Here is a 19,565-nt window from a genome sequence, read left to right as displayed (position 1 = left end):
ATTGATGTACTGGTGGATATTGTGTGGTATGACTCCTGTAGTTGATAGTATAATTGGTATGATGTCAACTTTATCCTGATGCCACATGTCTTTGACTTCCTCAGCCAGTTGGATGTATTTCTCAATTTTTTCTCCTGTTTTCTTTTGTATATTTGTTGTATTTGGTATGGATATTTCGATTAGTTGTGTTAATTTCTTCTTTTTATTGGTGAGTATGATGTCAGGTTTGTTATGTGGTGTTGTTTTATCTGTTATAATGGTTCTGTTCCAGTATAATTTGTATTCATCATTCTCCAGTACATTTTGTGGTGCATACTTGTATGTAGGAACTTGTTGTTTTAAAAGTTTATGTTGTAAGGCAAGCTGTTGATGTATTATTTTTGTGACATTGTCATGTCTTCTGGGGTATTCTGTATTTGCTAGTATTGTACATCCGCTTGTGATGTGATCTACTGTTTCTATTTGTTGTTTACAAAGTCTGCATTTATCTGTTGTGGTATTGGGATCTTTAATAATATGCTTGCTGTAATACCTGGTGTTTATTGTTTGATCCTGTATTGCAATCATGAATCCTTCTGTCTCACTGTATATATTGCCTTTTCTTAGCCATGTGTTGGATGCGTCTTGATCGATGTGTGGCTGTGTTAGATGATACGGGTGCTTGCCATGAAGTGTTTTCTTTTTCCAATTTACTTTCTTCGTATCTGTTGATGTTATGTGGTCTAAAGGGTTGTAGAGGTGGTTATGAAATTGTAGTGGTGTAGCCGATGTATTTATATGAGTGATTGCTTTGTGTATTTTGCTAGTTTCTGCTCGTTCTATAAAGAATTTTCTTAAATTGTCTACCTGTCCATAATGTAGATTTTTTATATCGATAAATCCCCTTCCTCCTTCCTTTCTGCTTAATGTGAATCTTTCTGTTGCTGAATGTATGTGATGTATTCTATATTTGTGGCATTGTGATCGTGTAAGTGTATTGAGTGCTTCTAGGTCTGTGTTACTCCATTTCACTACTCCAAATGAGTAGGTCAATATTGGTATGGCATAAGTATTTATAGCTTTTGTCTTGTTTCTTGCTGTCAATTCTGTTTTCAGTATTTTTGTTAGTCTTTGTCTATATTTTTCTTTTAGTTCTTCTTTAATATTTGTATTATCTATTCCTATTTTTTGTCTGTATCCTAGATATTTATAGGCATCCGTTTTTTCCATCGCTTCTATGCAGTCGCTGTGGTTATCCAATATGTAATCTTCTTGTTTAGTGTGTTTTCCCTTGACTATGCTATTTTTCTTACATTTGTCTGTTCCAAAAGCCATACTTATATCATTGCTGAATACTTCTGTTATCTTTAGTAATTGGTTGAGTTGTTGATTCGTTGCTGCCAGTAGTTTTAGATCATCCATGTATAGCAAATGTGTGATTTTGTGTGGGTATGTTCCAGTAATATTGTATCCATAATTTGTATTATTTAGCATGTTGGATAGTGGGTTCAGAGCAAGGCAGAACCAGAAAGGACTTAATGAGTCTCCTTGGTATATTCCACGCTTAATCTGTATTGGCTGTGATGTGATATTATTTGAATTTGTTTGGATATTAAGTGTGGTTTTCCAATTTTTCATTACTATGTTTAGGAACTGTATCAATTTAGGATCTACTTTGTATATTTCCAATATTTGTAGTAACCATGAGTGGGGTACACTATCAAAAGCTTTTTGGTAATCAATGTATGCGTAGTGTAGCGACCTCTGTTTAGTTTTAGCTTGATATGTCACCTCTGCATCTATTATCAGTTGCTCTTTACATCCTTGTGCTCCTTTGCAACAGCCTTTTTGCTCTTCATTTATAATTTTGTTCTGTGTTGTATGTGTAATTAATTTCTGTTTAATGATTGAAGTTAATATTTTGTATATTGTTGGTAGGCATGTTATGGGGCGATATTTAGCTGGGTTCGCTGTGTCTGCTTGATCTTTAGGTTTCAGATAAGTTATTCCATGTGTAAGTGTATCAGGGAATGTGTATGGGTCTGCAATGTAACTGTTAAATAATTTAGTTAGATGTGAATGTGTTGAGGTGAACTTCTTTAACCAGAAATTTGCTATTTTATCATTTCCAGGGGCTTTCCAATTGTGAGTAGAATTAATTGCTTGGGTGACTTCATGTTGCAAAATTATCACTTCAGGCATTTGTGGTATCATCTTGTATGTGTCTGTTTCTGCTTGTATCCACCGTGCATGCCTGTTATGTTGTACCGGGTTTGACCATATGTTGCTCCAGAAGTGTTCCATGTCTGTTATGTTTGGTGGATTGTTTATTTTAATGTGTGTGTTATCTATTGTCTGGTAAAATTTCTTTTGGTTTGTGTTGAATGTTTGGTTTTGTTTCCTTCTATTTTCACTTTTTTTGTATCTTCTGAGTCGTTTGGCTAATGCTTGTAATTTCTGCTTCTTTTCGTCTAATTGCTCTGTCGCTTCTTGTTGTGAGATTTTACCTAACCTTTTTCGTTTTTTTTCCGAGATTTCATTTCTTATAAATTGTGTTAGCTGTCCGATGTCTTTTCTCAGTTTTTCTATTCTGATCTGTAGCCTGTGTTGCCATGCTGGTTTTGTGGTTTTCTTCTGTATGTTGGTTGGTTCTGATCTCTGTCTAGTGTGTATATTTAGTGTAGTGAGTGCTCCTATATAAACCAGTAGTTGTAACTCTTCCATAGTTGTGTTTTCATTTATTTTGTTGTGTATGATTGTGTTGATAGTTTTTATTGTTGTTTCGACTTGTGGGTTATTTGGTGGTCTATGCAAGAATGGTCTAATGTCTGTATTTGTGTCTTTGTATTCTATATATGTTAGCTGAAATTTTTCTTCTATATCTAGCATCTGTGTCACTTCGTGTTCTATTTGTGCTTGTTCTGGTGGCTGTCTTAAGATTTCGTTTTCCTCTGATTGTTTAATTGGTGCGTGTTGTTCTTTGTTTGTTTGCTCTGGGATGTTTGAGTCCATTACTGTATTTTCTTCTTCTTCTGATTGCACATTATTTTGTTCCAGTATTTGTTGTACTTCTTGTTTGATGTTTTCTAATTCTGACTGGGGTATCCTGTTATTTTTGATTATTACACGGATCTGATCAGCTAGTCGTTGTTCTGTTAAAAATTTTAATTCTGGGTATCTGGTAATAAATGTTGTGTATACTTGTGATCTGTATCCAGTTGTGTTGGTTCCTAGGTTTGTTGCTTGGTAATAACAGAACATGAGGTGTCGATTAACTTCATCTGACCATCTCATCCTCTGTCTTTGTGTTCCTTCTAGGGTGGTTGCAGGAAGCATATCCTGCAAAACACCTCTATTTGGATTTAAATCATTTTCCAGTTGGCTAGCAGTGTCGTTACCATTGTGGGCGGGCATAGGGTTCAAGCGTCGTCCCCGACCATGACGGCGCTTGTCCAAGGCTTCTTTAGTTCTGTCCTGAACCAACTAATCACACTAAAAGGGGGGTTAGCCCTATTAGTGGTTTGTTCTTTTCGTCGCCTTTTACGACTGGCAGAACATACCGGAGGCCTATTCTTTTATTATTATTATTATTATTATTATTATTATTAACTTTGCAAGAAAATCTACTTTTGCAGCATAAGTTTTAAAACACTGATCACTGTAAAGTATATGGGTATCAGTGTTTTTATAGTTTCATGCCTTCTTAATGTAACTGGCATCTCCTCCTTTCTCCATACTTGACCTGCAATTATTTCTGCCCATATTAAGCATTCCCATATCAATGGTCAAAGGATGTTAAGAAACTCATATTACATCTATATGTTCTGTGTCAACCTGTTCAAGAGCCTTCATGAGGAATCCTTTCTAATCACTCACAGTCCTGAAACCCTTAGTTCTGATTTACTAGATTAGATTAGATTAATACTAGTTCCATGGATCATGAATACGATATTTTGTAATGATGTGGAACGACTCAAATTTTCCAATACATGACATAATTAAGTTAATTTAACAACATACTTAAGTTAATATAACAACTTTTTATTTTTTTATATTTTATATTTTTTGCTTTTTTATAATTTTTTTTGTTTTTTTTTTTTTTCTTAATTTATATCTAAATATTCCTCTATGGAGTAGATGGAGTTGTCATTCAGAAATTCTTTTAATTTCTTCTTAAATACTTGTTGGTTATCTGTCAGACTTTTGATACTATTTGGTAAGTGACCAAAGACTTTAGTGGCAGTATAATTAACCCCTTTCTGTACCAAAGTTAGATTTAATCTTGAATAGTGAAGATCATCCTTTCTCCTAGTATTGTAGTTATGCACACCGCTATTATTTTTGAATTGGGTTTGGTTGTTAATAACAAATTTCATAAGAGTGTATGTATACTGAGAAGCTACTGTGAATATCCCTAGATCCTTAAATAAATGTCTGCAGGATGATCTTTGGTGGACTCCAGCTATTATTCTGATTACACGCTTTTGTGCAATAAATACTTTATTCCTCAGTGATGAATTACCCCAAAATATGATGCCATATGAAAGCAATGAGTGAAAATAGGCGTAGTAAGCTAATTTACTAAGATGTTTATCACCAAAATTTGCAATGACCCTTATTGCATAAGTAGCTGAACTCAAACGTTTCAGCAGATCATCAATGTGTTTCTTCCAATTTAATCTCTCATCAATGGACACACCTAAAAATTTGGAATATTCTACCTCAGCTATATGCTTCTCATTAAGGTCTATATTTATTAATGGCATCATACCATTCACTGTACGGAACTGTATGTACTGTGTCTTATCAAAATTCAGTGAGAGTCTGTTTACAAAGAACCACTTAGTAATTTTCTTTAAGACAGTATTGACAATCTCATCAGTTAATTCTTGTTTGTCAGGTGTGATTACTATACTTGTATCATCAGCAAAGAGAACTAACTTTGCCTCTTCATGAATATAGAATGGCAAGTCATTAATATATATCAAGAACAACAAAGGACCCAAGACTGACCCTTGTGGAACCCCATTCTTGATAGTTCCCCAGTTTGAGGGATGTGCTGATCTTTGCATATTATGAGCACTGCTTATTTCAACTTTCTGCGCTCTTCCAGTTAGGTATGAATTAAACCATTTGTGCACTGTCCCACTCATGCCACAATACTTGAGCTTGTCTAGCAGAATTTCATGATTTACACAATCAAAAGCCTTTGAGAGATCACAAAAAATCACAATGGGTGGTGTTCGGTTATTAAGGTCATTCAAAATTTAATTGGTGAAAGCATATATGGCATTTTCTGTTGAAAAACCTTTCTGGAAACCAAACAGACATTTTGTTAGTACTTCATTTTTACAGATATGTGAAGCTACTCTAGAATACATTACTTTCTCAAAAATTTTGGGTAAAGCTGTTAGAAGGGAGATTGGACGGTAATTGTTGACATCAGATCTATCCCCCTTTTTATGCAAAGGTATAACAATAGCATATTTCAGTCTATCAGGGAAAATGCCCTGTTCCAGAGAGCTATTACACAGGTGGCTGAGAATCTTACTTATCTGTTGAGAACAAGCTTTTAGTATTTTGCTGGAAATGCCATCAATTCCATGTGAGTTTTTGCTTTTAAACAAGTTTATTATTTTCCTAATTTCAGAGGGAGAAGTGGGTGAGATTTCAATTGTATCAAATTCCATTAACAGCCTAGCATCTTCTAATGAACACCTGGATCCTACTATATCCACAACATTTAGAAAATGAATATTAAAAATATTTTCAACTTCTGACTTTTTGTTCGTAAAGTTTTCATTCAATTTGATGGTAATACTGTCTTCCTGTGCTCTTGGTTGACCTGTTTCTCGTTTAATAATATTCCAAATTGTTTTAATTTTATTATCAGAGTTGCTGATTTCAGACATGATACACATACTTCTGGATTTTTTAATAACTTTTCTTGATATAACACAGTAGTTTTTATAATGTTTGATAGTTTCTGGGTCACTACTCTTTCTTGCTGTCAGATAGATTTCCCTTTTCTGATTACAAGATATTTTTATACCCTTAGTAAGCCATGGTTTGTTACAAGGTTTCTTACAAGTATATTTAACTATTTTCTTGGGGAAGCAGTTTTCAAATGCATTTACAAAAATGTCATGAAATAAATTATATTTTAAATTGGCATCAGGTTCACGGTACACCTCATCCCAGTCTAACTGCTGTAGGCTTTCCCTGAAATTTGCAATTGTTAAATCATTGACCGAACGTACTACTTTGGAGGACTGTTTAGTATTGCTGAATGGAGGGAGCTATGTCATATATTGTAACTAGCTGTGCACCATGATCAGAAAGACCATTCTCAACAGGCTGAGCATTTATCTGGTTAAATTTATCTTGGTCTATAATGAAGTTATCTATCTGTGAGCTGCTATCCTTTACCACCCGAGTAGGAAAATCAATAACGGGTGTCAAATTGAAAGAACAGAGTAATACTTCAAGGTCATTTTTCCTATTACTCTCTTTCAGAGAATCTACATTGAAGTCCCCACAAATAATAATTTGCTTCCCCCTGTGTGACAGATAGCACAACAAGGAGTCCAAATTTTTCAGAAATAGATGAAAATTTCCTGATGGGGACCTATATACAGTTACAATTATAAATGTGCCTTTCTTTAATTTAAGCTCACAGGCACATGCTTCTATATGTTTCTCTAAACAAAATTTTTTTGTTTCTATACTTTTTGCACAATGATAACTTTTGACATATATGGCAACTCCTCCTTTCTCCATATTTTCTCTCATTACATGTGCAGAGAGCTTATATCCACTTACATTTACCTTATCCATATCAGTAACAATGTGATGCTCAGACAGGCATAGTATATATATTTCATCCTCAGCTTCTAAATCTTCTAAACAAACCAGAAGCTCATCTATTTTATTCTTTAAACTCCCAATATTTTGATGAAATATACGTACATTATTTTTAATTATACTTGTATGAGAACCTTTCCTTGTTCTAACATTTGCAGTACTCTCCTGTCTGAGTTTCTCATTGTGCTTAGGCCTAGTTCCTATACCAGTGCTCACATGGTGTTCAGAGAGGCAGATTATGTCAACTAGGTTGGCTGACTTTAATTCATCAATGCAATTACCTAGGACTGAGATACAACTTGGTGGAGATAAAATTTCTGGTGATTGGTGAAAATTTATAATTGACAGCTGTGACTGGTGATCCAATTTGCTAGAATTGTGTTGTTTAATTTCTTTCCTAAACTGAAGATTTGTTTCAATCCTGACCTCTCGTAGAACTTGACATATTTCTGTCTTACCTGTCCTAAAAAAGGTGCTGCTCCAACACCTGTAACCACTGGTATTTTACCATTCATGGCAGTGCCTCCACCATTAAATTTCCTGCTATTACCCCAGCCAGTTTCCCCTTCCCTTTCCTGATGACATATTTATGATTTAGAGACCCATTGAAGACATCCCACTGTCATTCATTCAAAATCTTAACACCGATCTACCACCTGTTTTATATTGTCCTCCTTGGCCCCTAGAGCCACCTATTGGGGTGTTAACCTTCACTTCACGGATGGCCACTTTCAGACTATTTAAATTAAACCCGTCACTCACCAGAAGTACATCCACTCTGCAGCTGCTACCCGTCTTACATAAAAAAGGTCTCACCTCCCTCCCCCACACAGACTGGCAACTAGTGGATACCAAATTTTCAGTGACAAGCAGTTCTTTTCCTAGGGTACTGAGGATCTTACTGAAGCATCAACAGAGTATATCAACCCTTCCAACCTTGACTTAAACAGAACTCCTGTACCCCTATTCAGTTGTCCACCAAAATTATGCAGTATCTTTGTGTGTCCTTATGGCCATCTTGTTTTCAATCCCTTGACCCCTGGGTGACATTCCTGTATAAGATCCAGATGCAAGACCTGTCCTGTACATCTGCCAACCATTCCTAGACCAATTCTATCACTGGCATCACTCATCACAACTAGAGCCACACATGGAAGCAGTCACACCATATAACTATGTTGAAAGTACTATGCAGCATTCTATGTAGATATGAGCACTAAACTATCCACTCACATGAACAGAAATTGACAAACCGTGACTGAAAGTTAGCGTGCTATACAAGTGGTTGTCCTCAACATTTGTTTTACAAGCCATGCTACTTGGATTCTTACCAACAGCCTTAAGTTTTTCTGAATGTTGTGGGTGGGAAATCTCCCTTCTACATATCGTTCATTCCAGTTAAGATTTCAATATTTGCTAACCCTTTGCTAACCCTTCATGTTATCAACTGATTTCACCCATTGTTCCCATAACATGTTCTTACTTTTCCTGTTTCCTCTATCTACTACTCCATCCTTGCTCATAACTTTGAACCTTTCCATATCTCCTATATGTATCTCCTACTTTGTATTGTTACCCCAGTACTCTCCCATTTTCCTCTCTGTTTTCATCCTGGCACACCTATGCCTAACTTGACCCCGTAAAACAGTTACATGTTCCATCCCAGCACTATCCTTCATAACCCCCCACCCCCCCACCCCACCTACTGTACCATTCATCCATCTCCTCACTCTACATATATCTCTGTTCCTCCACCACTTATCCCATTTGACATCATTGCTGACCTCATTTAGATAAACAGCATTGCAATACAAGAGCCTGTGCTGAGTTGAGCATGTGCATTTGTTAGTCCTAATAAAGGACATTCTCCAAAAATAAAGCATTTTCGTCTTTTATAAGAAACTACCTACTGCTCAGAATTGCCTCTATTTGGCGGGCAGTGTTCTATCCTACATACATACTATCTCTATTCCTGGATTTTCAGTTATTGATATCGCATGTACATGCACAGTTGTACATTAAATGTAGATCTGAGTGTATATGTGTATTGATTTTAGGAATATAACAAGGAGAATGTTAATATTTTTCAATCAAGTGATGCTAGAGTATGTGTAACAATACTGTGTGTCATAGCTCAATGATTTGGGTTTAAGTACATCCCTGTGAATCAAATACACAGCTGTATGAATATCATTATTATGATGAGTTATGAATGCAGATTTACCGTTTGGAAGAGGAACATATATCCTTTTCTCAAATCTTCGGCGAAATGCCTCGTCAATGTTCCATGGATGGTTGGTTGCTGCTAATACCATTATCACCTTGTTATCTGAACTGAAAAATTTTTGAGAGCACTTTTGTTATTTCTGTATGATGGAAGAATTACAGACACACACACACACACACACACACACACACACACACACACACACACACACACACACACACACACACCTAAGAAATGATCATAGACTTGATGCATGTGCACACACATGAAAAGACAAATGGACACGTATGATATTTACTACACTATGGCTATAATGCCCTTTAAGACCTGATTTAAAGATTGTTATGTATTCATATTTGATCTTCAGCTGTACCCTGATGAGAAAATTTATATTTGTTATCATTGGAAGAATTATATGCAAGGTAAAAGTGAAGTTTTTGTGTGCTTGGAGGCTTTATTTAATGTATGTGCAATGTAATTTGGCATTTTACATGGGGGATGCAGGAAGCAGGGGAGTAGGTATAATCCTCTCCATTACTCCTAGCGCAGTGTAAAAGGTTACAGTGCACATTTTGTAGTGACAATTCTTCTTGTTAGTTTGATCACATGGTCAAAGAGAATTACATGTAGCAAAGTATGCTACATTTGCATCACTGTGTAACAAAGCTTCTTATGCTCCAATACTGATTTAGAGATGGCTGTAGATCACACTTGAAATCAATAATTGTATAAACACAATCAGTGATTGTCTGGTATAATAAAAGACAGAAAAATAACAAATTTTTTTCAGTCATTGCCCTACAATTATTTTTTATTTCACGAAACATGCACACTGTTTACTTATTGGTTTTAACCTATATTTATTAATACATAATCTATTTCAATAGAAACATTGAAATTAAAAAATTAAATCAGTTAATTAACAGTTCCTGCAAAATCATTTTTCTATTGTGACAACAGAAGAATTGTAACAGACTAGTACTTGAACCTGGATTTAAATTAGACCCATAAATAATAATACAGTTGTAACTTGATTAATGAATCTGTTTCATAGTTTTCATGTTTCCATGGATGTTAACATCCTTGGGTTGGTGGTATAGCGTACAATGTCCATTACCCCTGTGATGCTGCTACCACATATGCCTTGGAAGAATCTCTTGTTGTAATGTTCAGAAGAAATACAAGGGGAATATCAATCATACTGAGGCTTTGGGTCACTCTTGGAGACATAACTGGATAGGCTTGCATAACCACAGTAACCAGATGTGTCTCAAAATTCTGATAAATATTGTCTATTCAACTGTTATATGGTATAAATGGAATTGTCCAAATATACATCTACACACACACACTCTGCCAACTACTTTGACATGCAAGACAGAGGGTATTTCTCACAGTATCACACACTACAGTTTCTTCCCAGTTAATTTGCATATGCAGTGTGGGAAGAATGACTTTGTGTACGTCCCAATTAAACTAATTTTGTATTTGCAGTTGGTATATGAGTGAATTTTTTAGGCATCTGTAATATATTCCTAGATTCCGTGTATATTAATAGTTCTTGAAACTTTGTAAATAGGCTTTCACAGGATACTTGGTGTCTATTTTAAAGCATCTGCCAATTCAAGTTTTTCAGCATTTTCAATGGTCCCCTTCAAGTCAAACAAACATGTGACCATTTGTAAAAGTTCAATATCCCCTATAAGTCCTGTTTGGTATGATTTCCACACACTTCAACAATATTCTGCTGTGGAACACACAAGTGTTTTGGAAGCAGTCACCTTTGTAAACTGATAGCATTTTACCTAGGCCTATACATTTTCTGGCCAGTTACATTATCACACACATTATTACACCCACTTAACAGGATGAATTGACTGACTTCAACTGTGACTGCTGCTATGCCATTGCTGTTTCTGTTGTGTGAATATTTCTTGTTATTTATTTTGTTTGCTTCAGTTGTAAAATTAATACCATATTTTCAGTACAGGTACTTTGTTGTTAATGATTTTATCCTTTTTGAAGCACTAGAAACCTGTCACTTTTTGTAATAATTAAGGAAGAATCATTCGCAATTCTTTTCACAGCTTTAAATGTTTTTTCAGTTGTAATATATTGTTCAGTTCTCGTAAAGGTTTTCTTTGCAGGGAATTGGTTTTTGCATAATTTAGCGCCAATTTTTTTGTCTCTGCATATTTCGCGATCATTTTGTAGCTTCTGTCATCGGAGTTTGTCAAATTTACTTCTTAAATCTTTAACTTCATCAATGAGCATACTGAAAAAATGTAAGTACCATCATTTGCACAAGAGAAATGAAGCAGTTTTATATTTGATGCACACAATTCCTTTAAAGGAATGATTTCCACAGTAGCAAAGACCTGAAACTCTTAGACTTACATTGCATTTTGTTCGCTTCTGTACTCTCGAATTTCTCCGATTCTACATGTCTCTTTTCCGTAGCTTTTGGTATTTGCTCATAGTTTACTTTTGTTTGTCGAGCAATTCGACTGATTGTTGGCGCTTAACGCCAAGTTGGGGAGACATTCTGCAGCTCAGAATTTTCATTTATTACATGCAAAATCTTATGTCTTATAAAGCCCACATTTTTTTTCTAAATTTGTAATGCATTCTTTCAATTTGACTATCATAATCCCCATAAATAGGCTACCTGTTTTTATGGCAGAATTGAAACTTTCAGTCCACAGCTCATGGTTGTGCGGTTGTGTTCTCGCTTTCCGCGCCCGGGTTCCCGGGTTCGATTCCCGGCGGGGTCAGGGATTTTCTCTGCCTCGTGATGACTGGGTGTTGTCTGATGTCCTTAGGTTAGTTAGGTTTAAGTAGTACTAAGTTCTAGGGGACTGATGACCATAGATGTTAAGTCCCATAGTGCTCAGAGCCATCTTTTTTTTGAAACTTTTACTTGCTTGGTAGAATAGAATAGAAACTTTATTGTCTCATAACATGTCATATACAATCAGATGGTGACTCGTCAGTTTAAAGCTATTTTCTAATTGTAAGTATACGTAATAATTACAGGTATTTTGTGATTTTAAGTACCACAAAATTATTTAAAATAATCATGTTGAAAATAAAGTAAAATTAAGAATAATTATTTACATAAAGTACTTTTTTAGCATGACAGAATAAAATGTAACATCAGGCACAGTTATTTGTAAGTTCTTTAAACAATACAGAGCCTTTGTATGTTTACAAATTTTGCCATTAATTTTACTGCAATAACCAGTAGTCTCCAACTATCTCTCCATAGAGAAATGCACTACAGATATCCAGTTGATAGATGGGAAAGTTATTCTCATTACAATTAACCAGAAAAAATTTCAATGAAACCAGTTTTGCTACTGCACCGTATACCTCTAAATAAGACAAGCTTTGTAAATAGTCTAAGAGTATTTACAACACATCCACCAGGAAAGCTTGAAGAGTCACAAGACAAGCTTTTTTGGAAACCTTTGCTACAAGACAAGCTTTGTGAGAAACATTACCCTTTTCATCCCTTTTTTGCCTAAAAACCCACTTTCTGTCAATAACATCACAATCATTTGGCTTACATACATAATCTCATGTGATGTTTTCTTCTAGGGCTTGCAGATCACTTGCTTTAGCATTTTCAAATTTTCAGCTTCACTACAAGACATTGCTTCAGCATAGGTGCTGGGGTCTTTGTCAATCACTGCTGTCAACAGGCCTGACTCATAATCCTCCAATTGATTTGGGTGTTGAATTTTCCTCCTGGATCTAAGATTGTATGTGTCCTTGTCCTCTGCAACCTCTAAAAAAATTCTGTTTTCACTGTCTTCAATGATTTCTTGTTCTGCTCTAGGCTGACTTTTATTTTCTTCCACATCAGTCCTCATTTCTTCTTTCAATTCCTCTAAATCTGAAGCTTCATCTATGTTCTTTTCATCACAATGAATAGTATCTGACTATTTTACATGAACATCAGCTTTCTTCTCCCTTTTGGATACTGCTGGTGGCAAAAAATAATGTCTTGCTGCATCTCAGTTCTCTTTGTGGGAGGTATAAATATTCTGTAGCCCTTCACATCATTATCATAACCCACAAATAAATCTATCTTGTTTTTGGGGCCTAGTTTGTCACTTTTCCTTGGGTATGGGGACAGACATATGAGTTCCAAATATTTTAAAATCTGCTAAGGGCAATTCTCTGCCATAAAAAGCTTCAGAAGGAGTTTTACTTTCTATGGGGCTTGGACCAGTTTGATTTAATAAATAAGCCACCATGTTAACTGCTTCAGCCCAGAAATGTTTGGGAATTCCTGAAATCATTGAATGAGCAGCTTTAACCAAGGTGTGCAGTTCCCTTTCAGCTCTTCAATTTTTCTGTGGAGTGTACACAACACATCTTTGATGAGTTATGCCATTTCCACTCAAAAATGTACCTAAGTCAGTACTCATAAACTCCAGTCCATTATGACCCCTTAGAACTTTAATTTTCCGACCATTTTCTCTCTCAGTGTTTGCATAAAATTACTAATCAAACATTTAACTTAATTCTCCTGTTTCATAAAGAATACTTTGTGTTAACCACAGTTGTCATCCTTCAAATGCAAAAAATATTTTGCTCCTCCAAGCAGCCGGCCGCAGTGGCCGAGCGGTTCTAGGTGCTTCAGTCTGGAACCACGCGACTGCTAAGGTCGCAGGCTCGAATCCTGCCTCGGGCATGGATGTGTGTGATGTCCTTAGGTTAGTTAGGTTTAAGTAGTTCTAAGTTCTAGGGGACTGATGACCTCAGATGTTAAGTTGCATAGTGCTCAGAGCCATTTGAACCAGCTCCTCCAAGCTAATGCATCTCCATGGGTCCACAGACATCTGTACGAATCAGTTCAAGTGAGGCATTAGCTGCATAGGAACTGACAGGGAAAGCAAGTGATGTTGTTTACATTCTTCACAAATGTTTTCAATGAATCTCACTCCTTTATATGATAAACTCTTTCACTTGCATAGTGCTCTGATGTTCAATTATTTGTGCCAGACACGCAAGTTTTCAATATAAATATAGACAAACTGACATGTTATTACTGTCAAACACAGTGTGTGTTTCATCCACATGCATAAAAGAAACCATTGACAGTTGTGACTGTGTTCCGTTTAGTGAAAACAACGTACGATACATTTTGTTGACATGTTTGAATAATGCACAAACTTCACCTTTACTCTTCAAGAATTCACATTGTTGCTTGTTTGAAACTAAACACATACCTTTGTGTAACACAGTTCTTACAGAAAACAGATTGAATTTCAGTTCTGGAACAAAAAGCACTCTACTAACTACTGCTTTGATAAATTTAACTCTGATCGATGCATACAGTTCCACAGTACCATGCTCAATCACATCAAGAAGTTTACTGTCACCCACAGTAACTTTCATTGAGCTTTGCTCACTGTCCAGTTTTGTAAACAGTTCTCAGTTAGTTGCACATATGCTCGCTAGCACCTCATCCAATAATTTTCTAGGTCAACTCCTTGATTCATACACATAAAGGCATTTACATTCTGAGCCTTTTTGCCTTCCTTTGATTTCAACAGCCTGCAATCTCACTTCAAATGACATCTTTCCTTACAATAATTGCAACTTCTTAGTTCTCTATTTGCTTTGCTTTTACTGTCCTGTGCATAGTAGCTCTCCTTACCACAAGCATAACATGTAATTTTTGTTGCCTGCTTAGACTGACTAAAGCTACCGCCGGCTGATTGCACTGATTATTTCTCTCTTCCACAATGAGCAATCTTGAAATTAAGTCATTAAACATTTCTTTCTCAAAGGATATTGACTCCCATGCTGAACAGAAATGTTTATATTGCCCTGGCAATGACATTACCACTTTTGTTATGATCATTTTATCCGAAAGTGGTGCTCCCTCTTGCTTCAATATTGTGTTGATTTTTTTGTATTTTCGACACAATGGTAACCACTGCGTCATCATAAAACTGGAGCAAGAAACACTTTTTCTGAAGTAGGTAAATACTGTGGACTCTTTTTCATACACAGTCTCAGTTTTGTCCACATGCCAGCTGATGAGTGAGTGGTGCTACCTCCATCCATGTCACAATAAGCTCCTGTGTTTTTGTGTCCTTTTCCCGCCATGTTTTTACTTCTGCTTCTCTCTCCTGTGGTGACTTAGTAACAATGCTATTGGTAGTATCTAAAAGGTCTTTTCCTCTTAATATCACATCCATTTGCAATTTCTACACCACCTAATTGTCCCCTGCAGACAACATTAAATGAAACTTATGTGTAGATTGTTCCATTGTGCCATGCCAACACTATGCCGGTGACAGCAAAAGTTTGCTGTTATGCATGACACCAGGAAACAACTCTCTGCCACTACAATGAAAAACAGACTTATGCACCTAGAACCATAACCTGTGATCAGGAACAGTAAATGAATCATGAAAATAACCCTGTTTGTGCAGAGGTTATTGCAATGTGTAACAGCTTACAACTAATGGCACACAACAATACAAACACAGAATAAACAGCAAATGCCAAAGCATTTAAAATGGTAGATAACACAAATCAAAGGTAAACAGTGTTGCTTCTTTAAGATATCATTAACATTGTACCACCATTAACAATTCTTCTGTGGATCTGACAAATCTATGACAATTCATACTGTCCTTACACCAAGGACAGCACAAATGGTCACAGATTTATTAGACCCATGGAAGAGCATTATAGAACTACTGCATAGCTTGAGTGTTTTGTAAGCAACCTCCTTTGTAAACAGATTATGTATTCTTAGTATACTACCAATGAGACAAAGTCTGCCACTTACTTTATCTACAACTATGCTTAGGCAATTTCTCCATGTAATATAACTACAAATTGTTACAACCTTGTATTTGTACAAGTTGACTGTTTCGAGTTGTGACTGATTGTTATTGAAGTTGATGGATATGACTTTCTTCATTTTGAGAAATGTACAGTTTTATATTTCTGAAAATTTAAAGCAAGATGTGAATCCTTACACCACTTTTAAATCTTATTAAGATTTATCTCAATAACTGTGCAATTTTTTCAGGCAGTTCTTCATTACACATAAATGCATCATCTGTGAAAGTTTGAGGTTAAAAAAATGGCTCTGAGCACTATGGGACTTAACATCTGAGGTCATCAATCCTCTAGAGTTAGAACAACTTAAACCTAGCTGGCTGTGGTCGCTGAGCGGTTCTAGGTGCTTCAGTCCGGTACCACGTGACTGCTATGGTCGCAGGTTCGAATCCTGCCTCGGGCATGGATGTGTGTGATGTCCTTACATTAGTTAGGTTTGTGGCGACTATCGACCAAGTCGCGGTTAATATCTTTGTTTTTGGCAAGCTCTTTGCCTAGTCCGTGGTCGCGCGCGAAAGTGTACGGACGTGTACCAAGAATTCAGAATGTAAACAACTGTATATGTGTGCTTACGAGAAATAAAAACAGTGTTTATTACATGTGGTGTAGCGTGCATCATTGGAATCGGCAACCCTACAACGCTATTCCCATACTGGTGACCCCGAATTTTGTTCGCGAGTGCTACATCGAAATCTTATACCGTCGAACAGTACACAATGGAGCGCTTGCCGCCTGCTACACCGACCACGTGCCAACTAAGTGTTCCAACGGACGCTTCGGCATGGTTTTACAATTATCCACCGGGCGTCCGCAATAGTTCTACTAGCTGTACTCAACAGGACAGTGTTTATACAATTCCACAGCCATGTGTTCCGAGTGCTCAACAGCCGACACAATGTGCTCAAACCCCAGTGACTATGTTTACAGGTTTCCCAAGTGCAAGAGTGAATTTTCCACCCGAATCAGTGATGGTACAAATCGAGCCGGACACTCAAGACAGGAGAGTTCATATTTCTGCCGGAACTCCGGATTTTGCACCAACCCCCCCTACACCACCAGCGTCCGCTTTACGAGTGTTTCCGACGGCACACGCCGTTCCTGCCGCGTGTGTTCCACAAACATTAGGTGATTTTAACTATTTTAATGCACCTGTAGGGGAGGGGCCCGGAAACTGTATTCCCTCGTTCACCGCCCATCGGTCGACTACGGTCGATTCTACCGCGCCGGTCCATTCTACGCCCGTCGGCGTTACTCAGTCGACCGCCCAATTCGTTGATTTCTCGACCAAGGTCGAGCCAGCCGCGCCTACCGTGCCGTGTGCCACTGACAGTGGCGGAAGCTGGTGCGCCGCTACTGCACCCGAGACAATTACGTTGCAGTACTATGGACAGGGAGAGACAGTTTCTGATAAACATTTACGTCAAGACTTTCCCACCCGTTGGCCGAAGCTACCACCCCTTCGCAAGGATCACCCACGCACATGGTTTGCCTTGGTCGACCACGTCCTGCAGCTACACGGCATCGCCGACGACAATTCGAAGTTCCTATGCTTACTGTGTCACCTCCATGACGAACTGGATCTGATCTGTGACATTGTGGCTTCGCCCCCCGCTACGGACAAATATGCGTTCGCCCGACGCACCATCCTCGAGCGACTATCCACATCGCCAGAGGAAGCTATCCGCCTCATCAGTCAGGAATCGCTGGGATCCAGGTCCCCGTCGCAACTCTGGCGTCATCTCCGCGCTATGATTGACACGCATCACATGCCGGACATTACGCTTTGGACCATCTGGTTGCTGAAACTTCCCCAGCAAGTTCAACTTCACCTTCTACATGTAACTTCGGCCCCACTAGATGCCAAACTGAAGATCGCAGACCAGGTTCACAACATTCTGCCCCCCCCCCCCCCCCCCCCCCCCGCATACCCCCCCAGGGTGCCCTCAGGCTTCAGGGGTTGGCACACCTGCGCGGCAGTTCCCATCCTGCAGTACAGAGTGCGCACGACTCGCTCCACGCATGCGCGCGGAGCCAACGCCGCCTGGCAACCGCCACAGTAACTCCTCTCCTACCAGCACTACTGCAGCGTCGCCATCGGAGGGAACTACAAACAAGTCCCCCTCCACTGCCGCTTCGACCTCAACCAGCACGACGGGCGACGCCACGCGCCGCCCCGCTTGGTGTTATTTCCACTCCCGCTTTGGCGACGCGGCTAAGAACTGTCGTTCTCCATGCGCGTTCCCAAACTAATAACTCGACCCAATTCAGGCGCTACGGGCCGCGTTGAACCGCACAGACGCCTATCACTAAATACTTCTTCTCCTCACGCGCCAGGACGCTCGTACGTGAAAGATGCAGTGTCTTGCCTTTCATTTCTAGTCGACACGGGGGCCAAGGTTAGTGTGATACCTTTGTCCGCAGGTATTAAATTCGAGCTTCAGCCTTGCCCCCCGCTTCAAGCCGCCAATAATTCCCTGATCCGCTCTCATGGAATAACGAATTTAAGCCTTAAACTGCAGGACATTAATACGCCCTTACAGTGGACTTTCGTTATCGCGGATGTGGATGAACCCGTGCTTGGGGTAGATTTTCTCTTAGCCCATGCACTGTCACCCGACCTACAACGAGGTACACTAACCTTTAATTCGGGAGACCGTACCACCGGTTCAGATATCTTACCCCTCTCATCCGAAAGCGCCATTCTGCTGTGTGAGCTAGCGGAAACTGCTGTTGCAGTGCTTTCTCTTAGATCACACAACGACGAACTTCGGGACAGCAATGGGGCCCTCCGCTTACGCATCGCCGCCGTGCAAGCCAAGCTCACGGACACGCGTAAGCGGACCGCCCAGCTGTCGCACACGGCCACGCCCCCAACCCCCGCACCGCTTCCTCGCACCGGCAGCCGACGCCGCGTGACATTTCTACTGCCGGACGGAAGCTGTACCCGCGACGCTACCAGGTACCCCACCGAGCTCTTCGACAAGGACTACCAGTGGATCACCGCCACCGCTGCTGAACTGCCGGCCTTGGACACACACACACGTGTGCATTACAGGTTAGTCACAGTGCAACGGGTGCTGGTCCAGCATCCCCATCGGTGTTCGCGATCAATAACGGTACTGTCCACAGAATAAATACCACAGAAGGCCCACCGGTACGTGCAAAGGCTAGGCGTTTAAATCCGGAAAAACTTAAACACGCTAAAGCTATTGTTCAGGAACTTTTAGATAATAAGACTATCCGCCCTTCTTCTAGTTGTTGGTCGTCACCCATTCATTTGGTGCCTAAGAAAGATGACACTTTCTGCCTCTGCGGTGACTATCGGGCGCTTAACGCCAGAACAATTTTAGATAATTATCCCGTCCCAAATATTCAAGACTTTGCTTCCCAGCTGCATGGGGCACAAATTTTCAGTGTAGTCGATTGTCATAAGGCGTACCACCAACTGCCAATGGCACCTGAGGACGTTGAAAAGACCGCTATCATCACCCCGTTCGGGTTGTTCGAGTATTTGTTTATGCCATTCGGCCTTAAAAATGCTGCACAGACGTGGCAACGGTTCATCGACTCGCTGGTTGGAAAACTGGACTTTGCATATGCGTACCTGGACGACTTGTTAATT

The 19,565-nt window shown here is 38.8% G+C and overlaps 1 protein-coding gene across 1 annotated transcript in view; it reads right to left on the bottom strand.

Moving 5' to 3' along the window:
• LOC126249697 (katanin p60 ATPase-containing subunit A-like 1) overlaps positions 1 to 19,565 on the bottom strand; it is a 168,503-nt gene that overhangs the window by 23,518 nt on the left and 125,420 nt on the right. The window contains exon 7 of the mRNA XM_049951375.1: positions 9,068 to 9,177. Coding sequence (XP_049807332.1) covers positions 9,068 to 9,177 — 110 coding nt within the window. The remainder of the gene's footprint in view (positions 1 to 9,067; positions 9,178 to 19,565) is intronic.

Source organism: Schistocerca nitens, chromosome 3, assembly GCF_023898315.1.
Source record: "Schistocerca nitens isolate TAMUIC-IGC-003100 chromosome 3, iqSchNite1.1, whole genome shotgun sequence".
Classification (NCBI taxonomy): Eukaryota; Metazoa; Arthropoda; class Insecta; order Orthoptera; family Acrididae; genus Schistocerca; species Schistocerca nitens.
Note: the sequence above shows the minus strand (reverse complement) of the source record. Positions and strands in the feature narration are given on the sequence as shown.